Source organism: Protopterus annectens, chromosome 12.part0 (genome assembly GCF_019279795.1).
Source record: "Protopterus annectens isolate FY-2018-M chromosome 12.part0, PAN1.0, whole genome shotgun sequence".
In the NCBI taxonomy this organism is placed as follows: Eukaryota; Metazoa; Chordata; order Ceratodontiformes; family Protopteridae; genus Protopterus; species Protopterus annectens.
Window position 1 is genome coordinate 218,246,097 of NC_056746.1, and position 20,526 is coordinate 218,266,622.

Here is a 20,526-nt window from a genome sequence, read left to right on the forward strand (position 1 = left end):
TCAGCAATAACATTATTTTCTGTAAAACATCATAAGTATTCTACTCTTCCATCTCACTATACCTTAAGAAAACACTGCAACTTAAGGGACATTACCTTTCTAAAGCCTTTATGGAAACTAGATACATGAATTTCTTGCAAGTTTTTTTCTTGCTTATGATACTACCCTTCCTTTCAAAAATCCATACATATCATGTAAGTTACAGCTGAGGAAATTTAGTTTTGTGGAGAAATCTAACCAAATGTTTAATAGGGTCATATAATTCTACAATGAACAGTACACTTTTGGTATAAGGGACATGAGAGTCCCTACAGTCTCTAATATTTAATTGTTACCATTACCATTTAAAATGTGTGTGCTAACTTTCTTACATTTAGAGAAACATGCATTAACTCCAGAACATTTCTGTCCAGTATCCTTTACAGTCATTATAGTAGTGGATTCATTTAAACATTTGGGAACTCTGTCAATATGTATGTAACCATTAAAGTGGCACCTTGTTACAGTTAGGCATGTACTCTTATTTATTCTAGCTCTAAAAGCCCTGTAAGCCAGAAGACCTACTTAACTTTATTACAGTATGTTGTCTATAGACACTACAATAATCCTACATTCAGAACTACACTACAGTTCAGTAATGTAACTTATAATTTTGTCCACTCCACCATAAGCAATAACACTTATTCTAAGGTTACTAACAAATTAAATGCCACCAAAGCAAGTAATTCACGTTCACTTTGTTTAAAGTATCATTACAAGTACACTGAACTGTTTGAATTGCAAAACAGTTTAAAAATAGCTTTTCTGGCAGAGGTCCAGTCATAAACTGTAAACCAGATCACTGTTGTCTAATGCAGATAAATGAGAAATACCAAATGGTCAGCAAATGCCATTCTTTAGATTTAATTGTCTGCTTTTAGTTTACTTTTATTTTTAAGAATATGTAAGTTCTTATACTGAATTCATGCCCATGAATATCAACGTTTTTAAACATAAGCCACTTCTGGTCTACAATAACAAAAAAAGTTTTCCCAGTCTTCTTCCTAATAACTAACAAAATTTAACCGCCGATCATGAAATAAAAAACTTAGTTTGTGCAATATGTTGCTTAGAAAAGTATGTTGCTTAGAAAAGTGATACACATTTTGTGTTACTATTACTAACGTGTTACATAAGCATTCTCTTAAAATCATAATTATTTTCCAGTACAGCTTTCATTATAATGGCAAGAAATATAATGCATGACATCAAAATCTCAGCACTTTATATTGATTTTGCCTCATAAAAATACTTTCTTTTGATAAAAAACAAGTACTTCCTTGTCCTGAGTTAGTGCAGCCTTAGACTATAAATATTTATGTGACAAGGGAGTGGGGGATGTAGACCCACATATAGTGGTGCAGGGAAGTTAACCTCCTTAAAAAAAGTCTTGCAGCAAGGAATGCCACGTAATTTTCAGTTATGTAAAACTTTAACCAGACACTTTCAATCTTTGGTGCATTTGTGTTGTTGGCTGTGGGAGTGGGGGGCATTGTTCCATTTGTTTTTATTAGCTGCAAACCTTACACAGATAATTATCTTTCTTTCCTAGCTTCATTCAGAAGGAGTAAACAAAACTATTGATTTTAAAAATTCTAAATGTTTTAGTTGAAGGTACCACACCTATCATTCACAGTATCAACTATAGCTATGAAGTTTGCTGCCTTGGATGCCTATGCACCCCACCCGTCTGCATATATCAACTTTGTAGTGACAACGCTTACTGCTGTTTAACATATAATACAGTATAGGCCAAGACAATTCTAAGATGAAATAATGTAAAATTTTAATGAAAGTCAAAGGTATGCAGATAAACTGCAGAATCAGGTCTAGACAGGAAGTAAGGGCAGAATTACTTAAATAATGCATTGGTTATATGTGGCACAGCAGCACTTGTGAGCAAAGAGTGGTGTGAATCAGCTGGACTGGTTAAACTTCTTTATGCAGTTCATTTTATGTTTTTACTTGGAGGTGGAGGAGGAGCTGGGAGAAGAAGTAAAATATTCATGTCTGGTCGTCGGCTCATCGCACCACTACTCTCTGACCCGAGTCTGACTGCTGCTGCTGCCTGGTACCCTGCTACACTTGAAACAAACGGGACCAGGTTACAGCTTGCTTAGGGATGGGGTAGCCTCGCCAACTATCACTGACTGTTAGTTGTAACTTGTAATTGTAAATCTCAGACTTCTAATTAAAAATAAAAAAAACTCTGTTTGGTCTGTTGCTGCCACTCTGCTGTAGTCTGTGTAGTCCTACTCCAGTCCCTGAGTCCCGACCCAACCTCTAACTGACTGACTCTTCTGCTGTCTCAGTCTGTCTGCTCTGTAATTGGTATTTCGAAAAAGAAGCGCTCTGCACTTGCCTTTAGGATAGCTGCTACACCCGAAGTCCAAGACGCACGTTGCTGCTACCCAAACATAAACAAAAACATGCGAGTCGGCCAGTCACACCCCTCAAACCCTCAGCCGAATTCCGACATGCTGGCAGACTGCTCATGACGCTGATGTCATCGCACACGTGATGACATCAGCGGAAAATTGCCAAGGGAAAAAAAATTAAAAAGGACGGGAAATAATCGGAAATAAAGTGGGCCAATCGGAAATTCGTGGCACCCCATTATTTGGACCTCAAAATCGTTAAACGCCAAGGAATTCGGCATGGTTGAGAGGTATGGTGTGGCATCTACTAAAGAAATCTCATGGGGGAGAGCCTTCCTGCTATCAAACTTTCTGACACTTCACGTACGTGGTTATTATAGCAAAAAACGACAATGTCGGTGTGGTATATTGAAGGTTTACTCACAGTTGGTGTGGTTTACTCATGAGGGCAAAGCCCAAATGATTAAACAAAGAGAACCATGTGTAAATCTTCTATATACCACACCATGGAGTCTGTTATTGCTATTATACAATGACATTTAAGAAAACAATTACTTACTTTTCTTAAGTAATGTCTTTGTATGACAGCTCCATGGTGTTCTTCCACTTTCCTCGGATATCCTGGTGCTTTTTTTGATGTACTGAGCGTGCGTATATTACTTTCATTACCACACTTGCGCAGTATATTAGTGCTGTGTGAGGGCTGCTGGTATAGAAAGCAATGGAGGAAGATCTCCATTGCTTTAATTAAAAAAAAAAAAAGAAGATACCAGGAGTCTCTGAATAGTAAGGGAGAAGACGGGACATAAAAAAACAAAAGGATAATCTGGTATGTTTCTTTAGTTTTGCGTAACGTACCTGATTATCCTTTTATTTTTGTCTCCCTCATCTCTGTCATTGGTTTCAAGTCTCCAGTTTTCTAAGTTTATTTTTGTTTTTTTAAGTGTAAGAAAAGTGAATCTTTTATAGCATATATTAATGGAAGAAAGTATGGGCGATAGGACCTTTTTCCATTGATATATGCTCAGATTTACAATGGGCACGCTGGTTGGGCTGACCAATCAGCCTGCTACTTTTTGAATGTTAATGACAAGTCATTCATGAAAACGTATTAAATTGTTTTTTGAAATACAGCTGTATTTATTCAAAGGACAAAATTTGTCAGAAACACTCTGGAACCACATTTTTAAAAATAGTCAGTAGTAAATGAGTTAAAAACTAAAGATACACATCTGTATAGTAAAAAAAAACACATGACTTGGCAAAAAGCAATTACATAATATATATTTTTAATTATGGCTGACTTGTATGTCATTGTAAATTAATAGAGAAAAAAAGTATTTACATGTTCCCATTGTTAGCTAACTTTGAAATGCAAGATGTTTCTTTACACTGACCCTTTTCATTTTTCTTCATGTTACAAAAAAGTTACAGATTTTGTATGTGGTCCTTTTTATACATACACAATTTATTTTTACAGCATAGATGCACGCAAAATAAATTTTCTAAAACCATTTCTCAAATTTTTTTTTTATTTTTCAAATACATTTGAATGAATTCCATAGTATTTCTACATAACATCTTAAATAACTATGTACACTATTTACATTAGCCTGATACTATAACAGATCTTAATGTCTGCAGTTACTTTATAAGTAGGTACAGTCCATTATCAGAGTGTCTTATCAATTATTGTATAGTGTCAATCAATGATAAGACTTTTCCCCAAGGGTTGTTGATAATGGGTTTGGATAAATTCTTAGTTCTTTAATTTTGATTTCCAATAATGCTGTGGTCTTCAGTAGGCCGTAGAAGTCTTACAAAGTTGGTATTGTGTTTGTATTCCATCTTCTTGTTATACACTTCCTTGAAATTGCAAGTGGAGTCCATACTAGATACATGTTTGACCTACTCAAATGAGGACCTTCGTTCACATTTAATAATACAAGAGCTTTTTAGTTAAATAAAAGGCTTCATCAAATAAAGCTTGTAGAAAGTTATTAATACCATTCCAAAAAGGCTTAATTTTAACACAATCAAAGAAAATGTGGTTCCAGTCTGCATTGTGTACTTGCTTATATCTCCAATTCCTAAAACTGTTTATGTGGTATGTATGACAGCCAACTGTAAGATTATTATTGATATTATATATTGAAGTTTGTACTTAGAAATTGCACCTTTTGATTTACCACTTGTCGATAATTCATACAGCCCTGTAATATAACATGTAAGGAGTAATAGATGAGCACCAGAACCTAACCAGTTAAATAAGTAACTAATTGGTAAATATTTGTAATTAACTAGGTACTTAACAGTGGTCCAAAGACCCTTTTCTTCTACAACCCAGGTATGATGTACACTGTGACCATGGATATGGTATTTGAGTTTCCATTTCTTGTTGTAATAGTGTGGAACTTGGGCTTGGGACTCACTTTCTTGGGCTTGTCAGCTGCTTGCAAAAATAAAATACACAAAAGTTGTCCAGAGGTGAAACAAAATTAAGCATTAAGAAAGGCAAACAAATCAAATGTAACACAGTTGTTCAAAAATTAAATAAATAATTCAGCTGTTTTAAGTATTCTAACAGATGACAAACTAATTCAAAACTTATGAATGGTTACTGTTACTAGGTAGCTAATTAAAATTAGCCAAAGAGTGGCACATGAGAAATACTGTTGCAAGTTAGGCTGGCAAATAAAAAGTGAGCAATATAACTCTGTAGCAAACCCCAGCATTTATTTACGGAAAAATAAAATGAAATTATCTTGCAGTGAAAATAAGTTTTTATCACTGTGTTTAGCAAGAACAATCATGGCAGGTCTAGGCACCCGGAGGTGTAAATATTGGCTCTTGATGGTCACTGTTGTTGTGACACTGACCCCTTATGCAAAAATGGTTAAAAGGGGGTTATAGATGGACATTTTATAGTTCCCTTTTCAGTGTTTTGCAGTTATGCTTCACCAAACATGGATGGAAAGATGTTAATTACTGTTTTGACATAGATGGAAGATGTCAATTGCTTTTTGTGACATAGTGCAACGTAATCAGTCACATTTCCACGTATCAAGGTATGTGTGTCAAAGGTATCTGGCAGTTGGACTTTTTTTTACATTTTATTTTTATCATATCTAGATTTTTTCAAGAAGTGCAGGCATTGTAATAGTACATTTTATGATATAATGTAACATTTCAGATAAAGCTGAGTATTAACTAATGAATAAAGTCATTAGCAGTGGAATTTTATTGCAGCCTGTGAAGCTTGCAAAAATTAAGCAGAACCGTGCATTGAATGATGCAATAGTTTTAAGTGCAGATAATGTAAGCTTTCAACTTTTACTTGGCACATTTACTTTAATATTCTAATAAATGTATTTTGTATCTGTTTTCAGTAAAGTGAAAGTACTTTTCAAATTCACTAAAGTTGACAGCCGACCAAAGGAGGACACTCAGAAGCTGCTGAGTATCCTTGGTGCTGCAGAGGAAGACAATGTCAAACTACTAAAGTTCTGGATGACTGGACTCAGTAAGACATACAAATCACATTTGATGTCAACAGTTCGCAGCCCTGTCTCATCTGAATCTCGAAATTGACAGTTAACTCAAATCCAAAGATAAATGAACTATGAGGCATACAGCTTATAACAGAATTTTGGCTTGCATAGTGTCCTTTGTGGATTAATGACCCTATGTATCACACCTGGAGTTTAAGCTCATGCCTTCAGATTGACCTCCGAACTGAAGAATGTTACTTAAAAGATCATGTTAATTTTTATTTAACTTGTTTATGAATATACTAACAGCCACTGAACCGAAAAATAGCCTTGTGAAACCTAGCATATTGATCGGAATGAAGGAACTAACTGGGATTTTAATATGGATTCTTTTCTCAGTATCAGAGATATCCGAGTGTAGTTAACATTTTCTGTTTAATAGTTTTTGAAGTGTGAAAATTCCTGCTTTTTTCAGCAGTGTTATTCTTTAATACTTGCTGTAAATTTCTAAGGAACAGTTGCGTCTTTGTGGCTAATAAATGTGTACAGTATCCAAAAACTAAATTTGTGAAAAAAATAAAATATATATATATATATGAATGATGGTGTTAATATCTATGCTATAAAAAATGCAATGCAAGACTCTGTTTACTATCACATAATTACATTATTTAATATTTGTCAGTTTCTTTGTAGCTAATATGAATGTTAGTACTGTAAATAGTATATATTTTTGTCATTGTCCAGGAATTCTGTCTGATTTAGTTTCCAAAGCCTAAACTGTGTAACAGCTTACAAGACTACAGACATATGTCTGCTGTCTTTATACTTTTAGCTTCTTGGTAGATTGTAAAGAACTTGTTCTGTTACATTACATCTCATTACATTACATCTCCTAACAGAATGGTCCATGGGGAACACTTTTAGTCTGAAAAAAGGAGGCTAGAGTCTGGTACTTACTTATGTATCATGAAGGGGTCCTGTTGGAAGCAAGAATTTTAAGAATGTGGAAATTATTACATTTTTGTATAATTTTTGCCCATGCTGTGCCACATGGTGATGCATTTAGATTGCCTTGCACTCTCACAAGCAGATGTTTCTTATGTTTTTCATGTTTCCCTGTTGCAGGCCTGACTTGTGGGATTTCCTGCCTTGGAAGCCCTTGGCCATCCTGACTACCAGAGAATTATTTTGCTCTCCTCCTGAAGCCAGCAGACACCCTATCTGATGTCACTATGTTTCAGTATAAAGGGAGTTGGCCGGCACCATGACCTCCGTTCTTTCTTGCTGTTGTAGCCTGAAGCAGAGTGTTAGTCAGTGCGTTGGTTGGTCGGTCCTCAACTGAGAAAGAAGACGTCTAATGAATGCTAAGTACCCTGTTGGGGAACTTTTCGTGTGCTTTTTGACTGATGTCAGAAAAAGTTAATAACAGTCTCCACTGTGGAGGACTTTCATTCTTTTTGTGCGACTTTGGGTCCTGAACATGATATTCCTAACTCTTGGTTTTGTGCTTGCTTTAATAGCAAAACTATCAAGTGCAGAGCTGAGATTCTAGCTAAACATTTCAGTAAGTCATCAGGGCATTCGAGTACCATGTTGTCTGCCAGTTGAGATGAAGTAAATCTCCCTCGATGGAAAAGGTAAAAGCACTTCAGATTTAGGGCCTCAGACGACACTCATTCACCATCAGCCAATCCTCCTAGGCTTGTGATTGTCGAAGAAGGTGAGACACCTTTGCAGACCCTTTGACAACTGAGTTAGAGACACAGACCTCTATCGAGGCCCATTTGGAGTCCAGTACGCCTCTGGGTTCCTCTACTTCCTTACAAGCTGAAGGACTTGGCTTGTTGGTTGGGTCCAGGACCACTTTGTGGGCTCCGGGTTCCAATGACCACTCTAAAACTGATGACGGCTCTTCACATAGTCAGGTGATCACCTCAGCCTACCACTTGCTGGAGTCAGTTGTTCGTCCAGGTACTAGTGCAGAGGTCAGCCTCAGACAAAAACCTAAGGCCTTTCACAAAAAAAAAAAGCTACACTCACCTTACCTCAGCCTAGGCCTAACAGCTCCCACTCTCAGGCCTACCAACAAGACCCTCCCTCTGAAGCATCCCCTGGTAAAAGAAAGAGGGATATCCCACCACAGGAGTTTTCTGACTCTTTTGACTTGGAGGATGGACTTGATCATAATGAATCCACCTTTAAGGAGGGTGCATCTATTGCTTCCTATGAGGATTCTTATTCTGAGGAGAGCCTTCCCTCAGCCATTCCCCTGAAGATATTTCCTTTGAGGAAATATTGCATACCCTGAGGGAGCACTTCAAATGGGAAACTCAGGACTACTGCCAGTCCAAGAAGAGGATTAGGGAATTCCTAAATCTTCCTGAGCAAAACCCTTTGCCATTCTTCCAGTCTTAGAGGTGGTGGACAATGTCTTCCTGGATTCCTCTTCACAACCAGACTGTTTCCCCCCACCTCCACCCCCCAGCCCCTTGAAAACCTGATAGATTCCCACAAACACTTTTTTAAGAACCCTGTGAAAGGTCTTGATGTGGTGACTCAGTGCTTTAAGGGAGCAAAATCTAGCTCTTCAAAAAATCTTTTACCAACAGACAAGACAGTTTTGGAAATAAGGTCTACACCTCTGCTACCGTTGTCATGAGTGCTTTGAGCTGGAAGTTTCATATGGTGAAGTACAAGGAAACTGTTTTTGACCAGAAGAAACAAAAACTGATGGGGACTGAAAATAAGGACATATCAAAGGAATTAATGGATTTATGTAACTCCTCCTCTCAGGTGGCTAAGCACTCACTGGACTGCGGCTGTGATGCCTTGGAAGGCTCCAGCAGGGCAGCAGCCACAGTATCCATCATTAGAAGATATGCCTGGCTGAGGGAGCAGACCTTTCCTGAACATGTGTCAGATCCAGTCTCCTGGATGCCCTTTAGACAAAGGCTTTCTTTCTGGTCCTAAGGCTGAGGCTGTCCTTAAGAAAATGGAGGATAGTGCAAAGTCCATGCAAACCGTCAAGGACTTCCTTCTAGTCTAACCTCCTCATTTAAGCCAGAATTACCCTACCCAACATTGGTGGGCTGGAAAGGAGACCTTGCAGAGAAAAGAGTCAAAGACAGCACCAGCAGCTTAGACAGTGGCAAACATACCCCAATAGGCGTGTGGGATCCTGTTCTAAGGGACCTTGCAGGAGGCAACCATGACTATTACATGGCACTCCCTTCCCCCATCCCCTACCTCTCTTCCTCACTCTCACTCTAGGCTGAGGGGGAGACTTTCCTTGTTCCTCAAGAATTACTAGGGACCTATGGGTTCTAAATATCCTTCAAAGAGGTTATAAACTCATGTTCAATCAACCCTTGCTTCCTTCAGGCTTCACAGATATTTCTCCAAACCAAAAGGCAGAGGCCTTAACCCAAATAGAGCTTCTGTGCCCTCAAGGCTCTGTGGAACCTGTACCGAACTCTTTACAAGGAAAATGTTTTTAATCCAGACTTTTCCTAGTCCCTGTAAATGAAGGTAACTGGAGGCCAATTCTAGACCTGTCAAGGCACAACTGATTCTTACTAGTTTCAAAATTCAACATGCTTTCTCTACAAACACTACTGGCCATGATTTTCCCACCAATGCCTTCAATGGTAAGCTTAGATCCTAAAGATGCATACCCCAACATCTCTTTAGAGGAATCACACAGGAGGTTCTTACACTTCAGAACAGGTATGAGGCATACTCAGTTCTGTGCTTTGCCCTTTTGCTTGTCTACTGCACTCAGAGATTTGACAAAAATGCCTAGCCCTGGTGATGGCCTTCTGCAGGACAAAGGGAATTCAGATTTACCTTTACTTAGATGATTGTCTCATTCAGGTAACAAGCTTAGAAAAACTCAAAGCAGGCCTGGTTTATACCCAAAACTTACTGACCTCAGTGGGATTCACCATCAATGCCCAAAAATCCCAAACAAACCTGACAAACAGGATTGTGATTCAGGGAGCTTTTTCTTGACTCTGTTCTTCAGAAGGCTTTCCTCCTACCAAAAAGGCTACCTTCCCAACTCTCTACTTCGAAAAGTTCTTGGTCACGAAATACCTCACAGCCAGAGAGTATCTCAGGGCCCTGAGATACATGGCCTGTAGCATTCTCATGATTCATTTGGCCAGACTACATATACGAAAACTGCAGTGGTATCTCAAAAATGTGTGTTGCCAACATTCTCAATCTCTCACCTTCATAATAAAATGGCTTCCTTGCCTCAGGAAAGAGTTTGCCTGGTGGGTCCAAGCATGCTCCCTCAGTCTGGGCCTTCCCTTCAGGTTCATTCCTCAGGACCAAACTCTGACCACTGATGCATCAGAAATAGCCTGGGGAGCCCACTACAATAAAATGTGGGAATTGTTCCCAATGTAGCTATATAATGCAGGAGGATTTTTTTATTGTTAGAAGTACAGTACTTAAGATCCAAGTGCATTATATATGTTACACTAAACAAGTGGTGTACATGGCAAAATGTAAGTTATGTCCAGCCTTTTATATAGGTAAGACTTCTAGGAGATTTAAGGACAGAGTTTATGAACACCTGACCAAAATAAAAAAAAAACAAAAAGAATAGTAATGCTTTGTACAGACGTATTAATATATTTGAAAATCATGTGTTTTTTTTTTGGTGTTGAGCACATACAGAATGATATGCAAGGGAGGAGAATAAAAGAACATTTAGACCTAGCCGAATCAAAATGGCAACTGAAATTAAATACAGCCAATACTCCAGGGTTAAATAATGCTTCTACGATTAGTTCAGTTTTAAAATTAAAGTATTATAATGGTTTTTAATGGGAAGGTTTTTGAATGTCAATTGGATTTAATTGATTGTAATTGATGACTATCACATGACCTTTACTGTGTTTTTAAGTGAATGGAATTGTGTTAAGAGTTTGTTTTGAGGGAGTTCCATTAAATAGGAATGAAAACATTTAACATTTTAATAAACGATACTGCTTGCGTTAAGAAGTTGTCCATTTTACCATATTCTGTTTTTGAGGTTTTCTGGTTCTTTAGTTTGATATAAAATTCTTTACCCGGAAGACAGCCTTCCACTAGCTATTTCCTCAGCCAGAAGTGTGTAAAAGCTTCAGACCCTTACATGTGTGGAACCTTTCGTCATTTTCAACCCGGAGTATTTCTCGGGGCCAACCTTTCCTTTATGCCCAGGGTGGTGATGGATACTTCTTTAAACCAAACCATAGACTTGCCTACATTCTTTCCTAACCCTCAAAACAAGGGAAAAAGGATCTTTTGTTCATTGGATGTGCAACTACATTACTATTTGGACAGAACCAAGGATGTCAGGAAGTCAGACCAACTTTTTATGGCATTTGCCAATAGCTCTGAGGGGACACCAGTTTCTAAGCAAACTGTTTCCAAATGGTTCTCCCACTGTATCTCCTTTTGCTACAGCCATCATGGTAAGAAGCCTCCTGATGCTGTGAGGATACATTCCACTAGGGCTACTGCTACTTCTACTGCCTTTCTTAAAGCAGTAGCTATTGAGGGCATTTTGGAAGTAACCATTTGGTCCTCTGTGCATATCTTCACCAAACATTACCATCTTCCTACCTTTGCAGGTCCAGAGCAGGGTTTGCCACTGGCTTTTGCAGGGCATCCATGTCTCTTCTTAATCCTTCCATCCACCCTCCTGTCAGCTTTGGGAATCATCCCGCAAGTCAGGACTGCAGCAGTGAAACACGAAGAATATAGTACGGTTCTATTCACTTACCGTAAATGTAGATGTGCAAGTGTATTCACTATTGCATCATTCTTTCCCTCCCTCCATCCCCTCTGGCCTATGGGATAGGCTAGGACATTCACATTCTCAATCAGGGTGGCCACCTTCCTTCTTCACACTTAGCCTGGAATCCAGGGTCCCAGACCCCTAACCTCAAGGACATACTTGGGGTGGGTTCTACTTGTTGGGGCAAGAAAGTACTGAGGTCATGGTACCGGCCACCTCCCTTTATGCCCAAATGTGGTGACGTTAGATAGGGCATCCATTGGCTTCAGGAGAAGAGGAAAATAATCTCTGGTAGTCAAGCCAGCCAAGGGCTTCCACAGCAGGAAATCTCACAAGTCAGGGTTGTAATAGTGAATACACTTTAACATCTACATTTATGGTATGTGTACACAACTACACTTTCTTGCTGGTGTATAGAATTATGATTCCATCTTCAGAGGATGAATAGGTAGGCTATCCCCTAGGATACATGATATTAGTAATTTTCTAACAAAGGCTGGTATTATAAATATGAAAAGAAAATAATGAATGGCAGCATATTAGCTTGTTCCCTTGCTTCTATGCAGAGTTAACATTAGGGAACCTCCTTAGTGGATCTACAGTAGGGTTCATCCTCTTTTCCACTGTAGCCCAGAATTTTGTCTCTGAAACTCCCACAGTCAGATTTTGCCAGTGTATGGTGTGACATCATGTGCTACTCTTGGAGAGCATGACTTAACTCATCAGCTGGTAAATTGTTTTCTGGCTGTCATACAGTTTAAATATCATTCTTAATTTATAACACAGAGAAATTCTCATGTGCGATGCCCAAAGCACTGAAGCCTTTGGAGAGTTTGGTCTTAAAATAATGAGGCAAGACCCACAACGGCAATGCCTGTGATGCCTGAGCAAAGCACAGAGAAGTGCCATGTGAGCAGATCTACTCATTCACCCACAGACTTTAGAGGGAGAGACTCCTAGTTTATCTGACATAATGGAAAATGACAGCAGTTGGAGGTGCCCACTCTGGGGACTGCCATGATGGTCCTATTGGCAATTCTAGGTCTTTACCAGCACACCATCAGAAGGCTGAAGAAATGGAGGGACCCTCTTTCTGATCCATCTAAAACAGTCTCAAATGGTCCTCAGGTATTGTGAACTCTCAAGTGGCAATAGTCTGCATGTGCTCATCTTAATTTCTGAAAAAAATGAAGAGCCTAGAGCAGGAGTGCCTCTTGCTTCCACTTTGGAAGATGCATCCTGAGGGAATAGCCAAATGCCTTCAGTGGTTAATCAGCCAGAGTACTCCCGCACCTGATACTAAGGAACAGCCTCTCAAGACCCATGACTGTAGCTTAGTGATTTGACTTAGGACTCTCTTCCCAGCATTTCCCTTGTGGTCCAAGCTGAGGAGGGTCTTTTGAGTCTTCATGTACCATAACCCACATTTCAGATAGTGGACCTCGGATAGTTTGAAATACGGTTGGATCTGTTCATGTCATTGTAGTAGTGTATCCTCTGAACGAGATCTGACAATTAATGGAAACTTTTGTCTTGAAATTTGTAAAGACTGTGACTGTAAGTCATTTCTCTTAAAAGCAGCCTTATACTACACTGGACTTAAAATGATACAATGTAGAATGCCTTCAGACATTAATTTATTTTGCAGTTATTGTCTCTAAGGCAGTTATTTACTGGAAGGTAATCATGAAAAAATACATTCACAGATGTTAAATTTATGATCCTGTCAATGCGATTCTCTCCTGAAATATTACTTTTTTTAACTACCTTCCACCATCTGAAGGTGCTGATAGAAGCTGACCTGCAATCTGTCAGATTTGCTTAGATGTTGAGTCAGCATAGGTAGTTTTGCATCTGTCCCTCCATTTGTGTGTATCATACATGTACATTTGGAGCCTTTAATTTACCCTACATGTTAACACTTGCTCAGGAAAGGATATCCAGGATCCTACTATATGTTTCTGTAAAATGTACTTTGTTATATCCATCTCTACATTATCCTATCAGCCACTATGTACACTTTTTATATGCCTTTCTTGACATTAGCACACCTTATTTAATGCTTGATTATTCTGAGAGTGTTTATGCAGTTACCCTATCCCACTGACCTCCAGTGTATAATCTGTAACATCCTGCAACTTTCCCCATACTTCTTTCTTGTGGCCCTCATAATCAGAGCAACTTCTCTCAACATCCCCCAAAAGTCTCACATTTCCACCACTTTGGGTGGATGATTTATTTATTTATTTTATTTTATTTTACATTTGTTGACCGGGCTAGTCTAGCTGGATACATGTCCATTTTCAGTAGAGGCCCGGGGAGAAAAGCTCCAAAGACATATGGAAAAAATACAAATATAAAACTCCAATATAAAAATAAGTAACAGTAAAGATGCATACAAAACTGAATTTCGAAAGTGGTAGCAGTTTGAAAAGTAAACAAAATAAAAATTTTGAATTTATTTATTTTTTTTTCATAATAGCAATAGATGAGCATTCATTATAACAATATTAACATCAATAGTTCAAATGAGCTTAGCAAGGACGGTAAGGGGTACTGTAGAAATTCAAGACAGAAAGTAAATATACATACATAATGATGTAAGGATATTAATGATGAGATGTAGGAAAGTTAGTCGGGGTTAGTGCAGGAACATAACTAGTGTGTATTGAGATATAATTTTAGTTTCTTTTTAAATAGTGTAGGAGATGACAGAGAAGTGAGCTCAGTAGGAAGTGAATTCCATAACTTTCCAACAGTATTAGAGAACAGGGTATCACCTGCTGAGTTGTAAGATCTGCAAGTGTTAAGAAGTTTGTTAGATGAACGTAGGTTTTTAGGGTTGCTGTAGGGGGTGAAAAGGTTTAAGAGTATTGGTGTATTTGTGGGCTGAGAGAAGATCTTGTGGGCTATAGCAAGCTGGAGATATTGTAGATGATGTAGAAACTCAAGCCAGCCAAGTTGTTTTAGATTAAGGCAGTGATGAGTTCTGAAAGGAGAGGCAGTAGCAAATCTAGCAATATTATTATAGGATACTGCTAGTTTGCTGAGGTTGTTTTTAGAAAGATTTAAATAAATAGGTGAGGCATAGAGTAGAGTAGAGATAGGGTGAGTTCTTGCTATAGCGGCCCTGGCTGCTGGTATTAGAAAGGGTTTGATTCTATAGAGGGATCCTAGTTTTCTATTGACTGTTTTTATAGTGTTATTGATATGAATATCAAAGTTGAGGTTATTGTCAATTGTTATTCCTAGGAGTTTAGTAGTTGGGTCGGAGGAAATAAGTGTACCATTGTTAGATATGAGTGTGAAATGTAAGGGGGGGGGACTTACGGGTTGGTGAGAAGAGTAGCATTTTAGTTTTTTTGGGGTTAAGAAGTAGGCAACGGTGAGTGAACCATTGTTCGACAGTATTAAATGCTTTCTGGGTTACGGTATGTAATTCAGTTTGAGAAGTATCTGAGCAGATAATAGTAGAATCATCTGCATATTGAATGCATGTAGTATGTGGCATAACTAACTGAAGGTCATTAATATAAATGTAAAATAGCAGTGGACCTAATATGGAACCCTGAGGAAACGTCTGGAAGAACCTCATGGTGATCAGGAACGAACACAGGAATGGTTAGGTCCACTTCTATTCTCCATTTTTATCAATGACCTTCACCTCTCTATCCCTTTCTCTACCTGCATTCAATATGCTGACGACTCCACAATTATTTGTTCTGCATCATCCCAAACTGAACTGCAGTCTTTCACACAAAAATCTTTCTCTACAATAGAAAAATGGTTCTCTAACCATTGTCTTCTCCTCAACCCAAAAACAACCAAATTATTGCTGTTCACACCCTCACACTCATCTCCCCCTTTGCACTTTACTCTGGAATCTAACAATGGTACCATTATTTCTCCCGACACTACTACCAAACTCTTAGGAATCACAATAGATAATCAACTTAAATTTAACACTCACATAAGCATACAATAAAATCTACCAACAAAAAACTTGGATCCTTGTATAGAATTAAACAATTCCTAACACCTTTAGCCAGAACTACAATAGCAAGAACTCACTTAATCTCCACCCTATTATATGCCTCCCCCATCTATACTAACTTGTCCCAAAACAATCTTAACAGACTGGCTAGATCATATAATAACATTGCCAGATTTGCCACCAACACACCATATAGAACTCATCACTGTCTAAACCTAAAACAACTAGGCTGGCTTGAGTTACCTCACCTTCTACAATTCAACCAACTTATTATAGCCCATAAGGTCCTTTATCAACCAAACAACACCCCTATTCTCTCTACCCTCATAGCACCATACTGCAACCTGAAAAAGCTACGCTCAACAAACAAAATGATGATGCAAACTTCTTTTCTAAAACTCAGCAGGAGATTCTCTATTTACTAACTTTGTTGGGAAAATATGGAACCTCCTACCAATTGACCTAACTGCTCTTACATCTCTCCCACTATTCAAAACTAACCTTAAACATTTCCTCTCCAACCACTGGTTATGTTCTTGTAATAACCCTGACTAATTGCTTTTCTATTGCTTTTTTTTCCTCTGTACTACCCTGTCTCCTTGTATATATCTCTTCTTATCTTGACTCTTTGAACTTCTTCACTCACTGACCTTTCTACTCTAAACTGCCCTACCTAACCCATCTGCCTACCAAGCCTATTCTTATAATACTGTTCTATCCTGCACATCTCCTTACTAGCCTCTATATAAATATCTTCTCTCTATTATAACGACTTACTTGTTTGGAAGATAGTGAAATCTCTTATATATAATGTACTAATCTTTTGTTTTTAATTTATGCTTTTGTTTTGTTTTTTTTAAATGTTCTGTTTTGTTATACACTCACTTAATGTTGTTTCTATTTTACTTGTGATATTAAATATTGTGTAAACTGGAGCTTTTCTCCTCGGGCCTCCACTGAAAATGGACATGTATCCAGTTGGACTAGCCCGGTTAACAAATGTAAAATAAAATAAAAAATAAATGGTTAGGAAGAGGCAAATTCAAACCAAGAGATGAAAGGTTAATATTGATGGCCAAAGATAGTGGGCTACAGCTCGTTGAACATGTGGGAGAAACAGACAACTATCGGTTTTGTAAAACCGAATTGGAAACAGTTGCACACCTCATTGCTGGTTGTGACATACTAATGGCAGAAGGACTGAAAGGCATAATAATGAGGCAAGACTGTTGCACTGGGGATTGTGCAAATGTTATGGTATCGAAGTGGCTGAAAAACACTGGAAACATGATCCACAAAGCATCATAGAAAATGATGAAGTTTATATCACATGGGATCACACATTGCCAACAGTTCATTGTCCATGAAAAGAAGACAACAGTAGCACTGATCATTGCAATCACCACATCCAGTGACTACAGTGTGTTGTGTACAGATGCACACAAAGTCATAAAATATCAGGATCTGTAGGCAGAAATGAGAGCAATGTGGAGAAAGATACCCAGACAGTTCCAATAGTAGTAGGAGCAACGGGTTTCATAAAAAAGAATCTACAATCATATTTAGATATGTTACCAATCCATGTAACCCCATGCGAATTGCAGAACGAGTCATTACTGGGCACACTGCGGGTGTTGCGAACAGCACTTTTGGCTGACATCAAAGAATGAAACAATACTAATTTCATGAACTTTAATCATACTTTGACTTACAAATGGGGTCCATTCCCATCATGGCATTAGAAACCCAAAAGATATGGAGAAATTAAAAAGGCAAAGGCCACTGACTTGTATATTTCACTCTTCCTTTGCAGCCTGCATTCAGACATTGGTACCCACTACCTTCTACTCAAGCTAAAGACAGAGATGAAACATTTACTTGTTTTCACCTGGCTTTACATCCTTTCTATTGATTCTTTTCTACCCCAACACCTCTGTCATTCCAGTACTGTTAAAATCAGAAACAAATCATTTCTTCTCAGTTCCCTTCCTCCTCTCACACTATGTTACTGTTCCTCCATTTCTTGAACAACTTTCCAGTCTTCACTTCCATTGCCATTTTTATTTCCATTGCCACCCCTTCACTCATCCTAGCCTACTCATATTAAATCACCTGTATTTGACAACAGACTAGATGGTCTGCCGTTTAACTGCATTTAATATTCTTCTCTTTCAACCCATCACATTTTTACCATCTGTGTCATGCCATCTTAAATTCTGTGGATTTTTTCTCCATGAACCATTCCCAGTTATTTCCAAACTGCATCCATCCACATTTATATTTTTGCCCAAATACTTTAACAAATATTGGAAAATCTGGTCTATGTTAGTTTCTACAATCTGTTGCACTTGCTTCTACCTAACCCTGTCTGTCTTGTTCAAGGTGATCCCTTCACATCTCCCAATATGGTCTTGTACAACCATGTTTTCAGATCTTTACCAAAAAGACCATCAGCTCTACCTGTCTTTCCTATGCATCTCACACATACATCTACTGAATGTCTTCCAGATTTCTTTCTGCATCATATCTCTATCTCTGTCTCTGTTTCCTCCATACTTGCAGACAATAGTTCATTTTTTTTCTGACCTGGACACATTAGAGTGGGGGCAGTATGTTTTTGCTTCTAGATTATAATCCCTTCGATGCTCATTAACATTCTGTTTGCTTTGGCCAAGTCCCTATCACTCTGCTGCTGATGGGCCATTCCAGGTGTGATGAATGCCCAATATCCTTTCTTAATTTTATGCCATCAGTTCCATTCCCCAAGCTGATTCTGCTCCTGTTGGCCAGTTCCTGTGGGGTCGTGGTCACCCCCCCATGTCTTTGCTATAATTACAGGCCCCAACTGATACGTCATACTATGATTACATACCCCCCCAACACTAAACATACACATGGATTTGTGCATTTGTACACCTGCCTTTAATGTCTTATAATCTGTGTGGCACTGCTTACAATCTAGGTAAGCTACATCACCTTACTGAATTTCCTCCTTTTCTGGACACATTTAGTCATTTATTGAAGCTTTCACTTCTTGAGACAAATCTATAAAACTGATGAAAATAGTTCCATCTTTGGAAACCACCAGGGCTCCTTTAAGTGCTTGGAGATCTACCACAGTCATGTTGATTTTCTGCCTGTCCTTCCAGTCAGTTGGTGCTAGCAGCACATATTCATTCTTTAGCTTCCTGGTTAATTCTGGCAGGTTCTTATTATGTTATCGAAAGATCAAAATATCGAAACGGCCGCAATTCGAAGTTCGCATTGTGGGATCGCAGTACAGTGAAGACTGGGATATTTGCCCTTTCCTCACTGTAGTGCGATCTCGGAGTTGGAATATATATTTAGCGGGGGGGGGGGCACAGCCCCCCACAGTAAAAGTTTAGAAATGCGGCCATTTCGATGTTTCGGCTGTTTGATTACGTTATCTTTTGATAACGTAATATGAACCCAGTTCTGGCACCATACTGTCTGCTGTAATAAGCTTTATAATAGTTTGTAGGGTCTAGGGATGCAAGCCACTAAACCCTTGGGTATTGAGGGAGTAATATGCTGAGTTCACTCTGTAAAAACAAGTCTTTAGCAGGTGTCCTAGTCCATTCAGTTAGCTATTCAGCAATGTATTCCATACATCTAATACTCTTCCCACATAGGGATGCCAGTAAACCACGGAATTTATGTTGTTCTTTATTTTCTATGTCAGTTAATTTTTATTCCAAATGTTCAGTCTTCACTTCTAAGGGAGACATTTCTGTGTGAAATATCCTTGAATCCTACCCTCAACTCAAATACATGATCTAAATTGGCAAAGATGTTTCCATATCTTCCAGCCCTTTATCCAAACGGACAATACAATTTTCTAAGGAGGAATTAATCTTGTGCAAGTTAGTTGTGAATTGTTCAAACACAGAGTCCTCCATAGCTTAATAAGCTTACTTCTTTCTTGCAGTGTAACAAATTATGTCAACAGCCACTGTGTTTAAGTGCAAGCTTGACTCTGTAACAGCTCCAATACAAACTACAAGTGCTCAGCTTCATTCAATAAAAAAGCTTCATTCAATAAAAAAAAAAAAAAAAAAAAAAAAAAGAGTAGATTGGATTTTTTCTTCTTATTTTTAGGAATGATGACTCCCCAGACATTCAGACTTTGGAACTGCAGGCAATAAAACTTCTATCACAAAAGTATGTGGTTTAGCAGCAAATATACACTTTTTAAACTTATGAGCTAAAATGTCACTAAAACATGAACGCTGGAAAGTGTGGGTTACAAGTGCAGTGTGAGAACACACACAAATATATTTATTTATTTAATGTATGTATCTATTTTACTGGAAAATGAACTGGACTTTGTTACACTAAATAAAACAGTGTACTTACGGGATGCTTGACATTAATATTATTGCAAGTAATGTACTTATGGATATGTAACTGCACTAATGTACCTACTACTCCCTATGAAGCTATTACTTGATTCTACTTTCTAAACTCAACTCTGCTACTATGTTATCTGGCAACTCTAACTACCTTGCATTGCACCTACTCTATCTAGCCTCTCCCTCACTCTATCCCATGCTCTACATCTGCACTAGAAGATGATTAAACTCACTTTCACAGCACTCATTGGTTGTAAAGGTACTAACTTGTTTTCCTCTTACTGCTAACCTTAATTTCTTCTCTAACTACTTGAACTCTCACTCATACTTTACATGCCTTCTACACTCATTTCTATAATATTCCCATTTCAAACACTAGTGTTATAGTTCCTGCAGCTTTGTGTACCTGACTGTGGTGGACTCTGCCCACTTTAATTTGTTCTTATAGCATACC

At 38.3% G+C, this 20,526-nt stretch overlaps 1 protein-coding gene across 4 annotated transcripts in view; it reads left to right on the forward strand.

Moving 5' to 3' along the window:
• The window catches only part of FLCN (folliculin), a 439,052-nt gene extending 428,131 nt beyond the window's left edge, over nucleotides 1-10,921 (forward strand). For all 4 annotated transcript variants that reach the window (XM_044089272.1, XM_044089270.1, XM_044089269.1 and 1 more), the window contains exon 12: nucleotides 5,807-10,921. In XM_044089272.1, the coding sequence (XP_043945207.1) occupies nucleotides 5,807-6,008 (202 nt within the window). In that variant the 3' untranslated portion in view covers nucleotides 6,009-10,921. The remainder of the gene's footprint in view (nucleotides 1-5,806) is intronic.
• The last annotated feature ends 9,605 nt before the right edge of the window (nucleotides 10,922-20,526 follow it).